The sequence below is a fragment of the Balearica regulorum genome, chromosome 5 (genome assembly GCF_011004875.1).
Source record: "Balearica regulorum gibbericeps isolate bBalReg1 chromosome 5, bBalReg1.pri, whole genome shotgun sequence".
In the NCBI taxonomy this organism is placed as follows: domain Eukaryota; kingdom Metazoa; phylum Chordata; class Aves; order Gruiformes; family Gruidae; genus Balearica; species Balearica regulorum.
In genome coordinates, this window is record NC_046188.1 from 61653813 (window position 1) to 61677647 (window position 23835).

The following is a 23835-nucleotide window of genomic DNA, read 5'->3' on the forward strand; positions in this document are numbered from 1 at the left end:
AGGGCAGCTACAAATAGGACAGAAGCTCTGTCTTCACAAGAAGCCTCGTGGAGATTAGATGCAATGGCCACAAGTTGCACCGGGAGAGGTTTCATCTTGATATAAGAAAAAAAATTTTTTTTTTTTTTACAGTGAGAATAATCTATGAGTGGAACAACCTCCCCAGGGAGGTGGTAGAGTCCCCATCGCTGGAGGTCTTCAAGATGCAGTTAGACAAGGTGCTAGATAATCTCATCCTTTCCCAGGAAAGGTTGGACCAAATGATCTTTCAAGTTCCCTTCCAACCTAGGCTGTTCTATGATTTAATGAAGTGCACAGTCAATGAATTTCTGTTTCTCAACTTTTATATGTATTACAAAATATTTCTTTGGACTTCCTTATCTGTGTTTGCTACACTTAATCTGCTACAGGTAGTTTTTCCAACCTTGAACAAAGTTTCTTTCAGTCACATGACCTTATACATATTTGGGAGAGGATCTTGGAAGAAACAAATATAATGAAAAAATTAAGTGCAGCACCAAATATGAGTCCAGACAATACCATCTTCTCAAACTGATGAAGTGTTGGTATGTAGGAATATAAACAGCTGTCCCTTTCTTCTAGATTCCCATGTGAGAATCTGAAGTACATAATTGTGAAAGTTTTTATCTGAAAACAGAATGTACTCAAAATCACGCAGTTGCAACGCGAGCAACACAAATAGTCTAACCTGTCTATATAAACATTTGCAGAACGTGAGCATGGGAGCACTAGAAATAACACAGATTTTCACTGCAGAAACTAAATATTGTCCAGCGGGTCATCTCTAGCTCGTGAAAAGTATAGTGTCATCTTTCACTTCTAAAGCTGAATTTTGGTGATATAGGAAATCTGCCTCAGTGGTTATGGACAACCAGTCACACCAGTGTTTACTCAGAGACTTACATTTGGCAGTTTCAATGTTATTCTGAACTATTCTCAATAAATTTCAATTAAAAACTGTATAAAGCTCAAAGTCAGCACTCTGGATCAGTTATTTTTCTGTGCTTTTACATCTTTTGCAGACTAATCCTACAAATTTTGCACAGGTACTTGAGAAAACAATCCTATGAAGTATGCAATTGTAAAACAACTTTAACAAAGAAGTCTGAAAAAAAACTGGCTCAAAAAAGGGAAAAAACAACTTCCAATGGTCAGAAATTCAACCACATATAAAGGAAACATTAATTTGCAGGAGATACCAACACTTGATAAATGACAGCTTATCTCCAGAATATGAACCATGTAATTAGAGAAGTATTAAAGGCCAGGAATCATATTTAATAGATGAGACGCTTATTACATCTGGGATTATTTTAACTTTTTTTTTTTTAAATACACAGTATTTCCATATTAGAGACAGCTCAGAAGGCATTACACCATCCAGTTTACTAATCCAAAATACATGTTAATGCTGCTGTTTCTGATTCTATGCCAGCCACAGGAAGAACTAAAACATAGTATGGATCCAAACCCATTTATTGGTTTAAGTGACTAAGCCTAGAGTGCTATGAGAGTATTTGGAGGGGTTTTGTCATTTTAATCCTGTAGTAGGAAGGACTTGCTTATCTGCCTGATACAGACTGCACAACGGCTGCCATTACTGGAATTGTTTTTAGGGACCCCACTGTATACACAGAATTAGACTGTGTTCCCATACTTTAAAATCCTCATGTTATATTTTACACTCACGGTTGGAATGCTGTAAGTTTTACAAACATTGTTATTTTATGCATGGACAGTATTTACATGCAAGACGACAGATGACTATTTAAACATTCCTGACTTGGGAGGCAAATATCGTATGCAAAGAGCAGAACTCCTGCAGTTTAATCATGCCTAAAGCGTGATATGTGATCTTGAGTAAGTTACTTCAACGTTTACTCTTCTGTAAAGTGGATATGATAAATCCACATTCTACAAAAATGTTTATGAAAATTTATCCAAAAACTTTGAAATTTTCAGCAGAAAGGCAATATAAAAGCACATTTGAAAGCTGTATTATATCCATAAATCTGGTAGCATTGACAACAGAAAATCATTAGGACAAGATTCAGAAAATGTAATTGGGAAAAAAATATAGTCATGATTTCTCAAAATTCATACAAGAGGTGTGTATCAAGAGTCAAGTATCTTAACAGCAGTGAGTTCAACATTTTATCCTGTCTTTATATGTTTACCATATTTTTTAATCTTGAAATGTTTCTTCCCACATTTATGTCATTCTGGCTTATTTGGCTCAGGCATAAACTAACTTCTTTTTTGTACACGATGCGTATGGATGTAAAAATATGAACAGAAATGGTCATACTCCAAGACCAGCTTTTACATAGGTTGTATCAGGTTTGTTATTCCCAAAAAGAAATGCCAAGTCTCTCTCATAGCATGCAGTTAGAGGCAAATGGGTTTAGAAACCTAAGAACACATTGTGATGTACACTATGTTCTTTCTGTGGATGTTGGCAGTTGCGTAACATCTGCAGCACACACAAAGCTGGTTGTTTATTATGTGGGTTTAATACATTTTGCAACTAATGTAATCAGATGAGCTGATGAGCATCAGATGAACTAAAAAAAAAACCAATATACAGAGAGTTTTGAGTAGGTAGCATACAGGTCTTTTTCATCCTGTATAGAAATCTTATACATCCTCTAAGAAAAAGTTCCAAATTACTGTTTGGAACACACTGTATTTGAAGCTAAGGCTATTATATAATCCCACTGTCTAAATATATCATAACCCAATTCTAATTCATATAAGTACTTTGTATAACCTTTATGGATAATAAAACTAGGTTACTGAAAGAATCTGAAAGGAAGCCAAGAAACTTTGCATAGCCAAAAAACCCACTGGTCCTGCGCATGCAGCAAATACAGAAAACATTTATGATTATCTTAATAATACTGGGATTTATCACAATATGTGGGCAGATTTTCTTAACACGTAGGATTAGTGTAGGGGGTAATTTACTAACTGCAGGTTCTTGCTTTATTCTTACATCTGGATTCCCACACTATCATGTACAGAGAGGCCAGAGCAAAAGGACCATGAACAAGAGGCAAACTGCTGCCTTAGCAACCATTTAAAATACCTCCCTGAAGCTCCCAGAAAGCATTTTTCTATGAATGTTATAAAATAGGTAGCTAATTTTCCTATGAAAGTGACCTATTGCTCAAGAGAGGTTACAGCATAAAGCATTTCTTCATTTTCAGCATTTGTCTGCTACTTTATGTCCCTTCTCTCCCCTTCTCTGTTTTCCTCCTCTTTAAAAAGCAGTAGGTTAGCTAAAATAAGTTTGTGACAAACAGGCTAAACCAAGCAACACCAGGTATAATTAAGCCTCCCATATAAGCAGAGTCAGCTTTACTTGTACAATTGGAATAAAAAAATAAAATTAAAAAAGAGATTATATGAGCTTCAAGAGAACAAAACCCTAATGTGTGCCTGACAAATCATGAATAAACACTGGCAATGCCTTAAGGAACCTCTACTACACTACTGAGTGTATCAAGATATATAATCATTAAAGTTATAGAACAGTAAGGACTAAACCTACTTCTTATGTGCTCATTCTTTTAAATGTTTCTTTTGAAAAGAAACACAGGTCCAAATGAGCTATGCCCACCCACAAGGAAAAAAAAAGAAGGCAAGAGCAACAACAGTGCCTCAGTTCACATGGATGAGAATAATTGGAGCCCAGTTCAATCTGTGAAGTAAACAGAAGCAGGATGAAGGCTTTTCAATTTACACCTACAGCCTACAAATTAGTAAGCAGTCTGGTAGGATGAGCTTGCCAGAGATTGCATAATAGCCCTACCCACAGTGACAATGCAGGGAATGGGGAACAAAATGGTAGCTCTATACCAGCAGGGAATTTCCCTTTCTAATTACCGAGTAGTATGAAAAGCATTCTCAAGAGCCAAACATCAGCTTTTGTGCAACAGGATCAGGAATTTCTTTGCTACTCTTGATTTACTTTCATGTGAAAATGAATTTTAATACACTGCTGTTTTAGTAATCAAAAGTAACTATGCATAAAAAATACAGAATATTGTCCAGCAAATATTGCTTGGGAATTTGGTAAAATAAATAAATTTTTTTGGTATAGAAAGTCCAATGGGTTACCCGTAATAATGGCTTCTTCAAATGTCTTACCTATATAGGTATTCTTTATAGGCTCATTTGCTTATATCAATTGAAATCAAAAGTACCTAAGCCAGAAAATTGTGCTTTTGCAGTACATGCAGGGTATATTCATATACTGCCCCTTATACAGCCATGAGAAAAGTAAAGCAGAGCACATGATTTTCATTTTTTTCTCACAGCAACTGAAAAGGGAGACAAAACAAAGCAGGAGGGGGGTGGTTGGAAATAAATAGTTTAAAAAGAAAGCAACCCACCTCTGAGAAACGTAATTACAAGTAACTTTTCTGTCCCCTTTCAATGATTGTTGATATGTAGATTTCCATCATGGCTGATTCCCAGTGATAGGTCCTTTCACAAGCACAATTACTTGGAGGAGGAGTCAGTCATTTCAGAAAACAAAACTGCATGACTATACTGGCAAGTGGTGCTTTATTTCTAAATACAGCCTTGAATTTGTAGTGATTAGTAAGTCAAGCTCCTGTAAGTCAGTCCTATAAGTAGCTGTCCTGATATTGTCCAGGATGGAAACATCCACACCATGGCTTGAGAAATAACCTGACTCAGAAGTGGTCTGTAGTGAGACCATATCTACCTATAGCTGTTCTCTGATGTCTCCCTGCTAGAGACACACAAAAATGAGAGGTTGAGGAAAGGACCTGGCTCAGCCAATGTAGAAGGCGAGAGGTCTCCGTATATTAAGGAAGGCCTCAGAACTAAAGGAGCAATTCAGGGGAGGGGAGAGGCAGAGATAACCAGATCTCCTGGCTTTGTCTGCTGGTTAAGATGACAGTCCTGCATAGGTACCAGGGTAATTCTGTCAGAGAACAATTTAGCAGATGAGAAATCATCCATAAAAGCATGACTCTCATAGCAGTGATGACCACAGTCAGGAAATCCACACAGATCGAGATGCAAGGGGCAGGCTGGGATCAGTGTGAGTGGTTAACAGAAAGGTCGCAGGAGAACAGACAGAACTGAATACAAGTCTCACCGGTGGGACTGGTCACTGGGACAGTGCCTCAGGAGGCCTTTGAAAAATTAATAGTTACGTAGCAGATGAACACCGAGAACCTCTCTGGCAGGGCTTTACATTAATGGAAGGAGATAGCGTTCGGGTGATCATTAAGCAGAGGCTGAGGTGGATAGCAAGCAATTGGAGAAAATCAGAACATGGGGTGACTGACCAGGAGAAATTCTAATGACTGAACTTGGTCCATATGTCTGAAGAGATCCTTCTGTGTAAGTATTTTCAGCTAGCGATATCCTTATAATCCCAGACTTCACAAACCAGGGATGAATAAGGTCACTTTACATGGAAGTGATTGAGCATCATGCTGGATGAGACAAATTCCAGGAGTTCTGCAAGAGCAGGTGTGAGAGGAAAAGCAACGTTATATGGCTTTTTGGTCTGGGACTCCAAAGAATCTCAACCAGGTCAGGGAAAGAAGACTTAAAGCTACATCCTAGCCTTACCTTGCAGTTTTCAGAGAAAATGGACCAAAAAAAAAATCAAGCGTCCTAATCAGAAACATGTCTGCAAAGTCTCTTGAGTAAAGACAAACATTGAAGCAAAACATCTGATGTCTTTAGGATGAGAAGGTATATTTTTCAGTTGTATGAGTCCTTGTGTATCATTATGGATTTCCATTCATGACTGCATGGAGTGAAATGACTAAAAGCAGCTATAAAAGTATATTAGAATAAAGCACCAAAAGACAAACATGTTGAATGTAGCAGAATCAAAAGATATGGTCATTTCCCTGAACAGGTCTTGCATCATTCTGATATAGAATAAATACACTGTGATCAGATGACTAATGATCCTGGGTTGTTAGGTCATGAGAAAGAGCTATCACAGCAAAGAGAATAATCAATTACAACTGTTCAGGACAGCAAAGGAAGTTGAAACAGTATCCTTTTGCAAACACTGCAAGGTCTCTACCATCATTACAAAGGGAATAGTCCTAAAGAAGGAGGACTGTCAGGGTAGACCACATCTAGGTCTGAGAAGGGTACACATGCAGTCTAGAAAAATGAAAGTTAAATATGTTGTCCCTTTGGTAATGCAAAATTGCCTTCTGAATTTAGAAAGTAGTTCTCAAGACAACTGGCATAGCAAGCAGTACATTTAGTCTGGCAGCAATTAATTCAGAAATGAGTTGTGATGAGAACTGACTTGCCTCACTTGACTATAAAGCCTGAAGGAAGGATTTTCCCTACAACAGCCATTCATGAATGAGTCAGGTAGGTAAACTGAGTTTAAAAAAGCCATTCCATTTCTAAGTCACCAGAACCTCTCTGAAGACATTGGAGGAAAAAAAAAAAATTAAAGACCACCATTTAAATTTAATAGGGAAACTTTCTATTGGCATATGTCTACCTTCCTCAAAAGTCCAGAGGACTGACAGCAGGATTTTCTTTAAGTAGCAGAAAAGTCCATGTATCCTGGAGAAACTTGTAAGTTGAGCTCCAGCCTTTATCATCACCTTCACCCACACCTTCTCCCCCGCCCCTCCCACCCTAAATCACTTGAAGGGGAAATAAAGTATATTATGAGAAAAGACTTTCAAAGTTACAGACATAATTCTGTACTTCTGTAGTCTAGTCATTGTAGTCTGGTAGCTGGAGGTGCTGTTTTGGAGAGAAGTGTCAGAATAAGCATGTTTCCCCAGAATAACCCTTCCTTATAAAAGCCTTGTGTCATTACGGGGGTAGCATGGTTGTCCAGATCCATAGCTGTTGTAGCTAGGATTACAGGCAGTAATAGCTAAGGAAGTCCAGATCAGTAGGGAATACCCGATAAATGCTTTGTAACCTGATGTAAAGTGAAAGTGCAGAGAACAGACACTTGCTCTAAGGTCCTGTTGATTGGAACTGACACACTGAACGTTTTCTGATGCTGCAGAATGGCAAATAACTACATCAGAGATAATTCTTGGAGCATTAAAGAAGGATAATAGGAGCTAATGAGATAAAATTGCTGATCTTTCTCAGTAGAATCTAGAGTAACTGATGAGTGCCTTAGATGAAGCTAGTAAATAATGAGGAGACTGAAAGAGAAATCTAAGGAGGAAAGCCTGATGGCAACATTATGAATGAAGAAAGAGATGCTGAAGACATGCAGTGAACCCGGAGCCTACATACATCTTAGAGTTATAACCCATGATGGTTACCCTAGGGTAACTGTAAAGCAACTGGCTCTTGCCAGAGGGTTAAAGATCTTTCCTAAAATTTCTGGCCCAGGTTAGTTTCCATCTAAAGACAGACTATCTAACATTGGAAGAAACATTAGGTAGATTACCTGGGCTGGAGAAAAGGCATATTTGAAATACACTCCTTTAGACCTGAGGTGGATGTGTATTCTTAAATATTGCCTAGGGAAGGAACATATAGCTTCTACTGATGGACAAAAGAGAGTTAGTGGGATCTGCACTTCCAGAACCAGGCTTTGTCTCTGAATGAAATAATTGCAAATGCAAAACTGGCCTCGAATCTGGAAATAAAACCTGAACAGACAACCCTCATAAAGCGTGAAATGGTCCTAAGTCCCAAAAGGCCAAGAAGGGCACTCCCAATGCTGATGTGTCTAAAGAGCAGACTAGAGTCTCTAAGTCAGGGACAGTGCTTCCAGCATCATTTTCTCTCTTTACTTCTTCTGCAGAGTGGAGCTGATTTGTTAAGTGTCAGTGCCAAATTCTAGGAAACAATTCTCTAACGGGCCTCTTGAGGAGCCTCTTAGAACCAGAAAGTCTTGGAGTTTAGTGCCATTCCAAGGAATAAACTAGTAGATACTCTTTTTTTTAACAGGACATTTAGGCAATTCTGATAGCTCACACCATGATGTAGTCTGGCACTGCGTAGGTAGGCTGGATGCATTGGCAGATTGCAAGGCAGGGCAAAAGTTAGACTTGTGATAACCTGACTCTGATAAGCCTTGGATCTGAAAAGGAGTCTGGAGCTTTAGCTAACAAATCTCAAGAGGCATGCTTCCTTGTTTTGGGGTTTTTTGTTTGGTGGTCTGGTTTTTTCTGAAAGCAGAACTTGAAACATCAACAAATAAAATATTATTTTAGGCATAACCCTTTCCAAAAGACATAAGCTCTTACTGTGACACAATCATCATTTGAAGTCATTCTCAGGACAGAGCATTTCCTCAGCAGGCAAAAAAAAGAAAAAAATAGATATAAAGAGAATAAATATGATTAGATTAAACAAAGAGAGAGGACTGAAAACTACATGTCCAGAAGCTAGATGATCTTTTCTACAGCCAAGAAGAGAGACAGGAAAAAGGGTGGAAAAAAAAGAAAAAAAAAAAAGAAAAAGAAAAGGGCAGAAGAGAAACTAAAGCCAAATAAATAAAATAAAAAAGAATTTAACATTTTAAGAGTGATGATAGTGACATACCAAGAAAACCCAAACAAAAGGCACTCCAGTATATTAAAAATTAAGCTGTCTGAGGGGAAGTCAGGGTTACACAAGCACTCTCCCATCAGCATGAGCCTGCCTATCAAAGGGCAGCTGGGGGCGGGGGGAGGTCTCTGGTTTCAGTGTTCAGGGTATGAATATTTAGCACGAAGCTATATATAGGCAAGTTTTTTTATATGAAATCAATGGTTATGAACTTGTTCAGATTGATTCATATGCCCACGTAAACAAATGTTTGTACATGTCTCACACTACAGATTGAGTGTAACTGTACTGGACCGTGTATGTACTAGAGACTGGGCAGTACTGTATGTGTTGGCACCTGCTCATAACTCCAGTTATCAAAATACATTACTTAGAAATACAAATACTTGTATCCGGGCAAGTCTTCAAAACCTCCAAGAGCAGAGACTGCAGTGTCTTCTCTGGGCAATCTCTGCTACTGCCTGACCATCTTTGTAAAGAAAAAGTTCTTCCTTATATCCGGTCTTGCACCCTGCCTTGTTTCAGCTGGTACCTGTCGACTTTCACCCTCCCAGCATCCATGGTGAAAGAGTCTGGGCCACGTAAGTCCCAGAGGGCTTTCACAGAAAGCCTCTTAGCTCTTTCCCTATTACACGATAAACCAGGAAGCTATATGAAAACTTGCAGAGTTGAGATAAGCACATTGTCAACAGAAGAGCCTAGGCTAAGAAACTGAAACCCATTCTCATTCAGTAGTGAACTAAGTTACATTGCAAGCAAATACAATTTAATATTTATTTTCTCTTCATAAATGCGCGTTAGCTAATACTTCAAAGATCCATTAAAATACATTACAAAGCGTATGCAGAAATTTCTCATATTTTCTAATTTTGGCTGTGCAATTTTGTGGTTTCAGTAACTAATTCTAAAAGACACGGCAACTATGTATACGAGTTGAGGGAGCTCCCAAGGTATAACAAGCCAACATATAGTATATGCAAAAAGTGGGAAATGTTACAATATAAAAAATTTTGCCTCATAACCCAAGCCCAACCCAGAACAAACAAAATAAATGTAAAGAAGGATGCAAAACCCCCTACATGGTCAGATTCCAGTTTGCTTTTTCTACAGCCTCATCAGTAGCAAGTAATCATGACCAGAGAGCTGTTTCTCTTCTGCAAGTTCCTGATGCTCATCAAGTTTACTTTAAATGATTATCCTTTACTGTCTGAATAAGACATAAGTATCTCCTGAGACAATTTTTAACCCAAACCTTGCCAATAAGTGGTTAAGGTTTCTCCAGTGTAGTGGAGATTTTTCTACTTAATCTCATTCGGTCTTCACATTTTCCAATCAATGCTAGAACTGGTTGTGGCAGGTACCTTTTTTTCTTTTTTTTTTTTTAAACTCTTATTTAATCCCTGAGTATCATGATACAGAAATCAGAGAGTTCTAGAAAAATGTGTGGAAGTTTTCATCAAGGACAATCAATTCCACCCTACAGGAAATGGGAACTAGAGGCTTATTTCACCATTGTAAAATTATTTCTTTTTTTTCTGTCTAGAATACTATATGCAATGATTCTTATAGAAAGAAAATACAAGAATACTCTTGTAAATGGAAAAGATCAGGAGACTTAGATTTTACAGACTCAGAATTAATCTCTACCTCCTCATTCTCAGATACCTGGCATATTCCAATTCTTTCATATTTAACATACTCCTGTAATTATAGCTTTGGATAATGAATTTAATGACTGTGTACAGCTATTTCATATTGATTTATCTCCTGCTGATAGCAGAACTGTTGATCAATACATGGGAAAGAGAATTTTCATTTAGGGGTTTGGATGCAGCTGCATTCCCGCCTCTTTTTAGGGGTACAGCACCCATCTTTTTGAAACCAAAGTACACAGCTTTGTATTCTTTTCTGTTTGATAAATTTAAAGTAGGTATATATGGCATGCCCACATAATTACTAAGTTTAAAGCCACAAGTAAATAGTCAGTGTCCATTCTTCCCCGCCCTCCCATCATATGTCACAACGATTATGTTTCCTGCTTGTAATTTCTCAGCCCTCCTTTATGAAAATCCTGAAGAATTTTTAAAGTTTGAAATGTTAATTAGATAGGAACATTGTTTTCAGTCACTAGCATGAGGAAGCTTTACTATGAAACCTAAACTATGTGGTTTCACTATGAACCGAAAATTCATCCCCTCTGATTTGCAAACCATTGGTGATTGAACATTTCACATCGAATCAGAGTAAAAATGCATTACTTCCATATGCTTATAAGCAGTAAGATGACAGACTCAGTTTCAGTGATAAGATGCTGGGAATGGGAATGTACAGAATGCAAACATGAGCAAAATACTTGAAAGTTCTGAATACTTGTTAAATAAAACTACATCACTTCATACATCTCAGAATAAGCCATTCACTAAGTAGCCTGATGTGCTTATATTAGCATAAAAGGTTAAAAAATCCACATACAAGTTGAGTACAACATCAAGATTACATAAGCATAGCTTAATTTTTATGTTAAAAAACTTAATAAAATTGCAGTCATTAAAGATTTTTAAAAAATATAAACAAACTTTTCTTATAAGGAACTAATAAATCATGAGACATCGCTAAAAGCCTTTTAAGGTTGCTTCTTTCAAAACGCAGTATATCAACTGCTTAAAAAGATGTAAGATTCTTATAAAATGCTGGAACGCTGCAATTGAGAAACTGCTTTTCTAAGAGCTTGTAAAAATACCTTTCTATCTAAAAGCTTTGGTAAGCCTATCAGTCAGCTGAACAGCATCAAAAGAAACAGGCACCGGTCAGCATGTCTTTGAAAACAAAGGCGATATTTGGGGCTATTGTTTCAGGGTAAACCTAAAGAAGAAGAACTTAGAATAAAGGTCACTTACCTCACTTGTATCACTACTACTCCAAGTTTCCTTAAATGTTTTCTTCTTCAGGACATGTCGCTAGCTTTTATAAATGCCATATGTTTAATGAAAACTTCACTCTTGCTACTGCCATGCTTGCTTACGTTCTTACATTGGTTTGGCACTGGTGAGTTGTTAAATTCAGTGACCTAAACTAAGAATTTCTTGATTCACTCTAGAGCAAAGAAAATTAAAAGGACATCTCCAGGAATACTACTACAATGAATGGATTTAATAGTAAACTATCACAAAAAATAGTGGACATAATCTGTTGTTAGATTTTTATGCCAAAAAAAATACAGAGCAGTATCTAATTTTGGGTCTTTATGACTCAGTTTATCATTGCACATGAGAAAAGCAGGTCACACTTGCACACAGTATTTTATATTGACTATTTAATTGTCAAGCACATATTTATAAAGTCCACAAATAGCACCAATTTTGGAGGAATGGTAAGTACTTTGAAGGATAGGATTGTAGTTCAGAACTTTCTTGATAAATTGAAGATGCAGTCAAGATGAAATTCAGGAAGACAAATACAAAGCTTTACACTTAGGAGGACTGAAATGCAAAATGAGCTACCGGCTGGGGCTAAACCACGTCAACAACGTAGGCAGCAGTACGTGCAGGAAAGGATTTAGGACTTTATTGTGGACGTCCTGTACAATACCGAGATGCTCCTGCAATAAAGGCAAGTTGCATACACTTAGAGGATTCTGCATGAAGAAAAGAGAAGCAATTATGATACTCCAAAGGATTATTGCATCTAAATTCTGTATGATTTTATGCTGAAGGTTCAGATTGACTATTGTGTACAATTCTGGGGAATGTAAATAAGACTGAACTCTCACTGGAGTGCAGAACTGGCAAAATTGAAAAAAGATCCACTACAATGAAAATATGGAAGTTTTAATAAGAAACAGGTAGACAGCATGTGGAATTGGAGACAGAATAAAGGAAACTTCAGAATAACTGTCTCATAAGATATCAAGAAAATTCTTAATTTAGAAAGATAATCTAAGAGACAAATTTAACCACTATTAGTGAAGACTCAGTTTAGACATTAGTAAAAACTCTATAAATTTTTCCTTAAATTTTCTATACAATATATTGAACTGTTTGAACAGGCCACTTGGAGAGATGAACTTTTTGTTGTTGAATACGTCTTCAAAACAGATCCAGAAAATACCCACCAAAGATTTCCTTAGAATATTTATTCTTCCTCAGAGAATGAGGAAGATAGATGAGATGAGATTCAGCACTAAACTTCTATTATTCTACATTATTTACCAGACTAAATCTATTACATTGCATACATATCTTGATTAAAATGGCCTGTACAGATACTGTTCTATAGCCAATCAGTGCTTGATTGTTGCCCTTGAGCATAATTTGCCTTCAAACAATTTGCAGACTGTTGCTAAACATTGCAAAAGAGAAAGATCAGCAGACTGCAAGACAACAGTTGGGAATGGCTTGTGTAAATAGGCCAATGGGACATGACATCCAATGCTCCCCAAGTGCCACACTGCACCCGGGTTGTACAATTACCACTGGCATAAGTAAGAGCCATATTATTATATCCCCAAACTTCTATGACTGAGTTTGGCATCTCTAATTCCCCAACCATATTTAATTTAGCTATTTAACATATGTTTGCATGTTTGTGGAAGACAATGCGATTCGTCTATTTTAAAGCCAAATTATGCCCTGGGTGTGCTACAAGGACAAAGAAAAAGAAGTGTGGCTGCATTAAATAAACAAACAGTAGTAAAATCAGATTTTAAAGTCTCCATTTTCTCAGAGGAAAACAGATTTAGAATGGTGAAGTCCAAACTACACTTCTCTAAAGGTCTCTACTGCATGGCAAGTATAAAGGTAACAAAAACCATACAAAAAAAAAAAATACCTGTCTGCCCAAGAATTTTAACAGCTGTGCTATTTATAGGATCAAGACACTGCAGCTTAATGATTAATGAAGATTGACCGTACCTGCTGACTTGCAGAGTCAGACAAGAGTAAATGAGCCATAAGGAGGTTGTAAAAGGCAGAGCAAAGCTCCTGTAGGGTGAACTCATGGCAGCTGCTTACTCTGCGTTCATCCTTTGCACTGGGCTGCGGCACTCAACCTGCTGCAGCATGACTGGAATCACTGAAAATAATGTTTTTCCAGCCTGAGTGTACCGTGTCCATATCGGTCACTGAGATGTTAGTCCTTATTTAACACCTTGTTACTCTAGCACATGCCCCTCTACAGTACTTTGAGGCACTACACCTGTTGATCTATTGACACTCAATAGCTATGCAAAACAGAAGCCACAGTCCCAGTGGGCTCTTGACCCGAGTACAGTGTGGATTCAGGTTTTCCCCATGAAAGACATTGCAACCCATACTTCATGGTTTCAAAGTGGCACTCACAGGCTTGAAAAGATGGTGGTTTACAGTCCCTGAGGCATAGGGGAAAAGCATATGTCTTATTTGGTAAACTTTCATTTCTTTCTATCCTGGTTATACTGCAAAGTCTTGCTGGTATGAATGAAGCACTTCGCCTCATGCAGTGCATTCATGTGCTTTGACTATTATTTGAACAGTAAATACGTCTTCTCACAGAGGCAGAGGCTTATACCACTACTCCAGAAGCAGCATGTATTCTCTCACCACTATTAAGGAATTTTCACTAAGTTCTGTTCCACTAGGTAATTCACTGAGTAACATATTCTCCGAGCACAGGAAATACATAACTGCGAGTGGCATGCAAGCTATTGTACACAGTTCTTTCTTACTCTGCACAGCTGTTTAGACACCATTAGGATCTTCACATTATAATACAAACACAGCACAAACCCTTGAACTAAACTTATTTTTTCTTCCTCTAGTGACTAGTGTGATACAAGAGACATCGGTATTTATTACTGTAAGCATTCCTTGGATACTTAAATAAGAATCTTAAATCTGTACCAACACAGACAGAACTGGCAGGCACTACCTGAATGAACTTCAGTTAATTGTGCTAGTGTGGGATGAGCACAGTGAGTACTGATTGTGCCACAGAAATACATATTTAGTTATGCATAAAATTTGAAACTCTCATCTGCCAGTTAGAATACTGATTGTATGGATTGCAATCCATACAATAAAGCTAATTAAACAATCTTCCCTCCACTGAGATCCACTGGGCTTTTTTTTGATCTATATGGAATTTCCATTTGCATCCCACTCTGCTGCCTTCAAAATTCCTCTGTACTTCAGCAAAGCTCAGTGAGAGTTTCTCACTATGAGTTAGACGTACACCTGGCCATAAAGGCAAAACGCAGGCCAAGTCTTTCCCATTAACCATGGCTATAGAGACATTAACAACTGAAATACAGAAATGAATGGTGAGAAGTTTCTTTTAAAAAAGATGAAGCACCACCATTTCTACTTCTTAACATTAGCTGATGTCTTAATTGTAGTTTATTAAAAAAAAAGAAAAAAACAACAAACCAACAGCAAACCACAAACTCTCCATATTAAACAGATTTCTCCTAAATAATATTAGGAAATTGTTTAGTTTTAAGGAAGATGGAGTTATTCAAACATCAAAAAAGTTCTTGCTTATTCTAGATTTTCTTACAAAATGTATGAAAACCAGAAAAAGGTCTCTAGGCAAACTCAATAGGAAAACAGGACCAATACATACTGAGTTTGCACATCACATTTGCTACATACAAAAACCAGAAGATGCTTCAGAAAGACATACTAGGATTAAAATTATTTCTGTCTCCTTATAGATCAACAAAATGAGAACTTTTGTGTGATTCCCTTGAAAACAGAAATGCTTCCTTGAGGCAAGTAAAATCTTCTATCTATAAATCAGTATTAAAATTAGTATCAATATTATTACCAATCCTGAAAATTAAAATCAATATCATTCAACAATATTTCTCAGTTTGGAAATTCAAATAGCAAACAATACCTCATCTGACAATCAACAAACCTACATACATTCTACCTACTTGCATAAATATGATGTGTATTCTCAGTTTCCAGAATTCCTTTCATGCAACATGATCTTGAAATAGCTGCAAATACTATTTTGTGAATCATTGCTCTGGATTCTGATCCTTTTAAATAATGATAAACAACATTTCATCCCACTGAATGTGTTCGTTAAGTAAAGTACTACTGAGCATCAGTAAAACAGCAGAATCTAATTTATGACTGATAAAACAGTCATTACAGCTGTGGCAAACACACTTCTCAGAGCCATAATCTGCATCTGAATGGAAAAAATATCTACGCAAAGAAATACAAAAAGCAAAACGTTAATAAAACAATTTTCATATTCACTTTGGGTAACAAATTCAGGTGTCCTAGGCTCTAGTTCAAATACTTGATGCTCGTGTTTGACTGCAAGAAGGTAGGAAGGGAAGCTGAAGTCAAGGTACAAAAGCCTTGACCCTTGAAGAGGTTCCATGGACTATAAAATGTGCTATGTTGTTCTCATGACAACATCCACAGATACCTATCCTTACTTAAGCATAGTCTGCATTCTGCTGTGCAAATAACATCTCTCTGAGCCAGGCATACAGAGAGGAAGACGCCTAGGGAAAGTTCTCTCACCTGAAAAGTTCCTGCATGGTCATCTTCTTTGTCACCTTCTTTTCCTTCCTTGAGAGCGATCAATGTGAATCCTCGAAAGTAAGCAGGAGTGGCAGCAGAAAGCGTCACTGAGATATAACAAACAGAGAAATAATGAAAACATCATTTTAATTGTGAAATCAGCCACTTGTATATCATTGCACAGATCAACTTGAAAGGTGTATGTTTATAGTTGATATTAACAAAAGTTAGGGCACTAACAACACGGAGCAGAGCCAGCCAGAATACAAAAACTTTCACTCCAAGTTTCCACATAAACTGGAAAACACTGGCATGATGTGAAATACCTCAGCTATTTTTCTCCACACACACGTCCTTTGTTTTTTGGTTTATTTTAAGCAGATTGCTAATCTGCTCAGATCTACAGGAGGGTTGTTTTGGTGGAGGTGGTGGTGATTTAGGGGTGGGGACACACATGTTCATTTGGGGGGTTTTTTTCTTCGGCATTTTTGTGATTTTTTATTTTATTTTATTTTTAAATGTGAGGGAAAAATCTTCTGAATATTTGGCTTCAGCTTTTGTCCTGCTCTGAGCATAGCCAAGGATTTAGGCATATCAGTGCACAAAAAGTTTCTTTAACTGTAAAGCAAGATGACCATATTGCCTGCTCCAGCTCAGCTACCCTCACCACAGTACTCTAGCTGATGGAGATGGTTGCTATAAAACTATACTTCCTCTCCCTTAACCTGAGGGCAGAACAGGACACAAAGTTAAACTCACGGCTAAAGCAGACCTCTCAAGATTGTGCTGCCAGCTCCGACTGCCAAAGCATCCTACACATCAGCAAAACACCCTTCTTCACACACCAGTCCTGACCGGGAAGGTGTCATTGGATCCACCAGCAGAGAATAATTCATGTAATGCTGACTAATTTGTTTTTACCATGCTCAGCATCAGGATTACGTCCCTCATTTTCTGCTACTGCGAGATAACTTTGTATGGTTTTTCTCTTTGCCATCATCAGTACCTAAGCACCACCCAGCAACACTTGAGTTATGGTCAGCTGCAGCTCTTCTGAACACTGTCAGAAAGACCAAATGAGGCAGGACGTTTGGGGGAGTTTTAAAATTACTGAATCCTTTTCAACACCTTATAAGAATCCTTTTCTGAAACAGAGGTAAATTTCAGGGAAAAATTCTTTTTTAAGTAAAGGAAAAGAGACAGAAAACTGGACTACTAATACTTTTAAGTAGCTGTTACTTCAAGCATAACGCAGACAGTGTTGCTTGTAGTACATTATTGTCACACTTTCAAACTCTGAATGGCACAATAAAAACTGAAGACCACCCAGAGTTTTTGTGAGCAAACTGCAACTACCAGTGCTGCTTCATAGAGGAGTATTCACAAAAGACTCCCTCTCACACAAACAGGCTGCAAGAGGTTGAAACACATTACTGAAAATGACAGATTGCCCTTAAAAGATATGGATTTCAAAATACGTCCAGAGTTAATTTGGAACATATGGAGAGCTTTTTGATCTAGAAATTCAATAGTAGAAAAATATAAAATATAATATTTGAAGATTTCTAGCATTACGCAGCTATATTTGGGTCTAAACCCCATGGTGTTTGTACAAATCCATAATTGTTCTTATTATATGTGAAAAAAGAAGGATTGGAGAGACAAACAAAAGGTTAAAAAGTGAAATGAAACTGCCGTGGTTAGACCTGTACACCTGCAAACACCTGTGCAAATATAGAGTAGTGATGGGCATAATAGCAAGTCCCCCAGCTCTCAAGATTTTCAGCACACTTTTCATTCCATGGAACCTTATTATGAGGTTGAACCTCATGATTTTTGAGAGGAAAGAAACTTTCACATTTTATATACAGGAACTGAGAAGTAGCATAATAGCATTAAAATTTCTGATTACGTTTCTAAGTATTGCTCCAATTCATTAATTCGGTATCTGCCCAATAATTAGTAGTATTAGCCCCATTTTGCAAACTTTTGCAGTTATATCTAAATGAAAATCCACAGCCAGCCTCTCCATTGCGGTAATTGAGAAAAAACACACTGCTGAACTCAAGGATGAACGCATTACACTTGCTCAAACACTGATTCTTAGAAACTAATTGCCATAAAGGTCTTTTACATGCAACAATTTTTTCCATATATTATATGTAATTCAAAAGTCTGAATCACTATGAATAAAAGGTTACACTAGGAATACTTAAATACTTATGCAAGCAAACTGAGAATCCAGCTGTGAATTGACTCAACAGTTTTCATCATTTTCCTCACATATTTACAGATCAAACCAAACAGTTTTCCAAATTCTAAACAAAACACCTACCTATAAAACACAGAACATCTGAAATACTACAAAAGCCATCACCAAGGGAAAGAGAAAAAAAAAAAAGGTAATTCCAAAGCCTGACTCATATTTTTTGAATGCTTGGGGTTAGCAATACTCATGCTGTGGTTGCACAGTCATTTTAACCCAGAATAAATCTGTGCTTCCTCTAACAGGAGGGATCCTGCCCTCCCCCACCCCGCACTGCTCGTACAGCAGCCACATCCACGCAGCTGTGCTGTCAGCTGAACCAGGGAACACATCCAGCTGAAAAGTAAAACAAACCAGAAAACCCCAACCAGAGAGTTCAGCTGGGTCCAGTCCCTGAGCGGCTGCACCATGCAGCCCCAGGAGCGCTTCTGCAGTGGCTGGGACACCCAGATACAAGCGAGGGGCCGGGAGGGTGATGACCCGCAGGGTGGACGCGTGGGATTTTAGCATCCGTGCAACCTCAGCTCAAGGACGCCAAGATGAATGTGTGCTTTGGTCACCCCTGAGCTAGGCCAGAACAAACGTTTACGCCTGAGCTGAAACGATTTCTGTCAGTTCTCTGAACTACCCAGTGCGCTAAGATAACATTGCTGTGCAAGGCTTTATTTGAAGCACTCCTAAATGCAGAGCCTTGTTACGGTGATGGTTCTGTACTCACTGGCTCTGGACTGATTGTTTCGGCTCAGAAGGAGGAGGGTTGGCATTGCACAGGCAGCAGCGGGAAGCTGACAAACTACATCTGGTTTTCACAAGAGATAGTGGCTCCTCGTTGCATAAGAGTTGAGAGTTCTTCTTCGGCTAAACTGTGCCAACTTAAAGAACATCCAAGTATTGCTCACACCACGATCACGTTAATTAACGTTCACTGAACAATATGAACTTCCTGTAAAGATGAATTAAATCTCAGTGCAAGTCTCAAAGTTAAGGATTTTACTTTAAAAGGAAGATTACATATCAACAGTTACTTTTGTCTGTTTCCATCCCCTCCAGCAAACCTCTAATTACATTACAAGTTGCACTTTGGCACACACCTTCAACATACTTCTCCTTCCCCAGTGTTCCCAGCTAAAGGTGGGGTGATCAAAGCAACTGCTCCTTTGGTTTCAGGCAGGAAACTTGACTTTCCACATCCTACACTGCAGCACATCCTGTGTTGTACCTTGCACAAGTACCAACAAATACACTTTTAATATTTACTTTTATCCATATTTTGTGAAATTTGAGAATCGCTAAAATATTTACAGAATGAGGGGTTATTTGCATAGAAAAGAGTTTGCCTGTTGGGGGAAGAAAGAAATGGAAAGAAAAAGATTCATCGTTCCTTAGATGTCCCCAAACTAATGCAATAGCGTGTGTAACGTTAACTGAGCGTGTCCTTGAAAACTAAGGTGAACAGACCTACAAGTGGAAATTCCATTAAAAACAGAAACAGCATTCACGCAGAAGGTGTATCTAAGAACTATACTAGTCAAATGCTCATTTTCTTCATCAGAATAACAATTTCAAAAACTCATGGAGGAAACTCTGTACATTTCATGTTAGCACGTGAAATGGACATAGTACTGCCTTTTTTTAGAAGCAATTTCATTTATATTTTTAGTAGGATGAAACTAACCCCGTTTTTCATGGAAATCTCATGCAATCATTAATCTAACTGCACATATCAATAAAGCTAGGACTGAGTACTTTCAAGATCATTACCCCGTAACACCATGTAAACTTAAGGCTCATTTGTGGCCTGTGAATGCAATGGGAACTTTGACCTTCAGTGGATGGAAGAGGAGCTACATCAAGGTCTAACTTAACCAGCAGGTGGGAGAGGACCTTGATCCCAGGATGGTGTGCCAACAAACCTGGTGCCATGGGAAGACCTGCCCACCATATGCATTTGGCTGCCAGCTCCACAACGGGTGAGGCAACAATATTGCAACCTGAAAGACCAGGCAGATGAAGGCCACTTGCAGGCTATAACATCGAGAGTCCCAAATAAGATGTTAGAAATCAGTCATGTCAGCTTCCCTGTAGGACACCACGAAGCCTATAGCCACGGTTCCTCTTTTAGATGGCTCCTCAGCCCTGCTGCTACCTTGTTTTCAATTGTCTGAAACAGAAGAAAACGTCCTTATTATTTACTTCTGCCGGTGTTGCAGACCCAAGGAGGCACATACTCATTCAAAGAAGTTATTCAGGGATCAGGGTCATTTTCATCTACCACGGCTCCAGAGAGGTGGAAAACCAATGCTTCCATATACACAGATCCACCCAGGATTTCCCCTCAGGGAAAATAGATCCAGGTTGATCTAAAGGTAACTGCAGAAAGCCATAAAAATTTTCCCAAAGACAAATGGCAGCTGTGAACTGTGGTCTTCCAGTTCCCACACTGCAAGAGTGCTGCGATGTTTCCTCCAGTAGTTGCAGCTTGGGGGTCTTACGTGGGTGTCACATCAACTGATGATCAAGAGAGTTACGAACATAAAGGGATGCCTCTATAACATCAATTTGGTGGAGTACAGCATTTGTACGTACAGTTAATTCCTGTGTTATCCACCTTGCCTAAATACTAGTTTATTCCAGGAGCCTGCTAGGGAATGCGCCAAGGATCCAGATTGCATTAAATCAAACAGGGGCCATGGAAACAGGCACATTTGGCTCCAGCGCAATGGAAGTTGTGCAAATCTTCTGCAGTGTTGTACATCTAGTAATTTACAGATAAAACCCCACAGACCTGCCATAATCCTGCATTTTTTATCATTACTCTGATTTTCTAACCTTTGTATAAAACAGTAATAAAGTTCCAGTTGTAATTTCCTCTGCAAATGAGCTCTTAAAACTTTCTGTAATGCTGCTAGTTTTAACTATTGCCGTAGATAACGTATGCGCTACGGTAACACTTACAGTCTTCCAACCATTCAGAAAGTGTCCTTAAAGGACTATCTAGATAAGCTTATATGCCACCTGAATACTTGAATCTTAAATACCAAAAGCTTGGGCACATATTTTGGTCTGCATTTTAATTTTTTTACTGTTAGCTGTAATTTTCTCATTTACAAGAGGCTACAATACTCTAATGTGATTTTATTAATTGAGTTCCTAGTGCCAAGACCTAATATCCCCACAAAATTAGTTCTGGTAATTCATCTGGGAGTTTCTTTCCTCCTACGTTTCCATGTAATAGAAACTTCTTTGGTAGGTGACTGAAAATATCCAACTTTCACAGAAGTAAATTTCAAAACTTTTTAAGAACTTTCACTTTTGTCACTGTCAAAGAACTCGACACTTTTCTTTATCCTGCTTAGTAGATGTATCAAACTGACATGCAACATGAAATCTTTCAGACTCGAGGTACTAATCCTAATGTGTTAAACAGTTAATGGATTTGTGGGAAATGTGCATTTCCTCACACCACATTAAAATAAATCAATTATTGAGAAAAAAATTAATCAAAAATCATGCAGTTACAGACTGATGCTCAAAACAGGTTAATCACTGCTGCAGATGTATTTTTCAGCCTTTAAGAGAACATGACGATTATGCTATGTGCACACTTTTTTCTACCTATACCAAGATTCCCATGTTCATGCAATGGGTAAACATTGCTCTTTACACTGAATCTAAGGAAGGTCAGGAGAAACACGTAGAAGAAACTCTCAAAATTTCTTTTCCAAAGTGATGCCAGAAAGTACGTTAGTTATGGTAGCTAAAAATGTCCAAATTCTTTTCAAAGTGCTCTTAAAATACGAAGTTAACAGTATACTCCAGGGTTTGTTTCCTAAGACATTATATGGTGAGGAAGGAAAAGTGACCAAGAACTGCCTTAGCCTATTAATTAGAACAATACGCTGAAATGTGCTTTGGAAGTTAATTTCAAGGATTGTACGTGAAATGCTCAGCAGAGAACGAATGCCTCCATCTCTTATTTACAGTGGTCATTAGCACCGTCTCTGCCTCTTTCCTGTTTGAACCATCTGTTCATTTCCCCAGAAAAAAAAAGGGGGGTGGGATAAACATAAGTGGAAAATGTGGGAAGTTGGCAGTGTGCTGCATCACTGTTTGCCCATATGCTAACTCATTATATTAACATTCATATTTCAGGGCAAGAACAATTAGCTCTGAGTTTCCTCTTCTTCCTGCTGAATGTTACAGCTTCTCCTGTTCACCGTGTTATATTTAAAGGGATAGGAAGAAATCCTATAGAAGTAGGTAAACGAGGGAAGGTTGTGTGTTTTGTATCACATCAAATTGTGATCTTGTGCTAGCGCTGAGCCGGCAGAGAGTATCCATAAAAGAAATTCCTCTTAATATTAAAGTTAATGTTTAGGAGTAAAGGAATACTGTGAAATCCAACTCCCTCTCACTTGTCATGAAAGCATCCCCAATAAAGTAATGCGTGGGAGTATATTACCCTGTCTTAACCCACATAGTCACACACACGCCAAAAGGGATACAGAGATGACAGGCAGACGCGTTATAGTTTGAGACACACTTGTGCTGACCATTATCGTTAGTATCGGAAGTAGAGGATGGCTAACTTACCCCGGTAACTGCTTCCAGGCTTGTAAAATTCTGGATCACCCTCCACCCTGAGGCTAAATTCATTATACCCTTCCCTCCTGGTTCCTTGGGCTCGCAGGATCCGACTGCAATATCCCTCGGATTTCGCGGCTTTCTCCAAGGTTTCGTCAGGAAAACCCTTCGCCACCAAGGGGAAAGTCAACGCCAGAAGCCGCAGGGCTAGAGGCTGCAGATGCGCTCCCATCCTCGGCGCTCCGCACAACTTTTTATCGTCGGGGCGGCGGCGGTGCCCGGGAGCCCGGCGGCGAGGGGTGCCGGTACCGGGGGGAGGTGGGGGGGGACGGGGGACGGGCAGGGAGGTACAGGCAGAGCGGGCAGGGCGGCCTCAGTCAGCCCCAGCCGGCAGCGGCCCCCAGCATGAGGCTGCCAGGTCGGAGGGACCGGCTCGGCGGCTGCCGGGGAGAGGGAGGGGAAAAGCAGGGAGGGGGCAGAGAGGGAGGGGAGGGGAGAGGAGGAGAGAGAGGGAGGGAGGGAGGAAAGTCTGATCTTGCCCAGATCCCGAAGTGAAGTGCTGTTTTGTTTCAGAGCCTGTGATTAGCAGCTCGGTAATGTTTATTTAGCCGAGCTGAATTCACAGGGTTTGGTGAAAGAGCGGAGCACGGGGGACGCCGCTGTCTCCTAGACATCCAGCGCGGCGGCGGGGAGAGCTGCTGCCACTCGGGCTAAGCCCACAGACCTGAAATTAATCACCCGCATTCCTGCCAAAGTCTATAGTTACTGTAGGGATAACAAAGCTCAAAGAATTTCCCGACACCCCCCCCCCCCCCTTCTCCAAACCAACAGACATGGTAAACATTATCAACTAAATCAGTGCAGATGGACCAAGACAACCACTTGGTTTCT

The 23835-nt window shown here is 38.9% G+C and overlaps 1 protein-coding gene across 2 annotated transcripts in view; it reads right to left on the minus strand.

The window, feature by feature from the left end:
- SPON1 (spondin 1) overlaps positions 1-23386 on the minus strand; it is a 203666-nt gene extending 180280 nt beyond the window's left edge. The window contains exons 1-2 of one of the 2 annotated variants that reach the window (XM_075755244.1): positions 22954-23386; positions 16095-16201 (exon numbers count right to left, since the gene is read on the minus strand). In XM_075755244.1, the coding sequence (XP_075611359.1) occupies positions 16095-16201; positions 22954-23176 (330 nt within the window). In that variant the 5' untranslated portion in view covers positions 23177-23386. The remainder of the gene's footprint in view (positions 1-16094; positions 16202-22953) is intronic. The other variant, XM_075755245.1, reaches the window with a different exon arrangement.
- Positions 23387-23835: the final 449 nt, after the last annotated feature.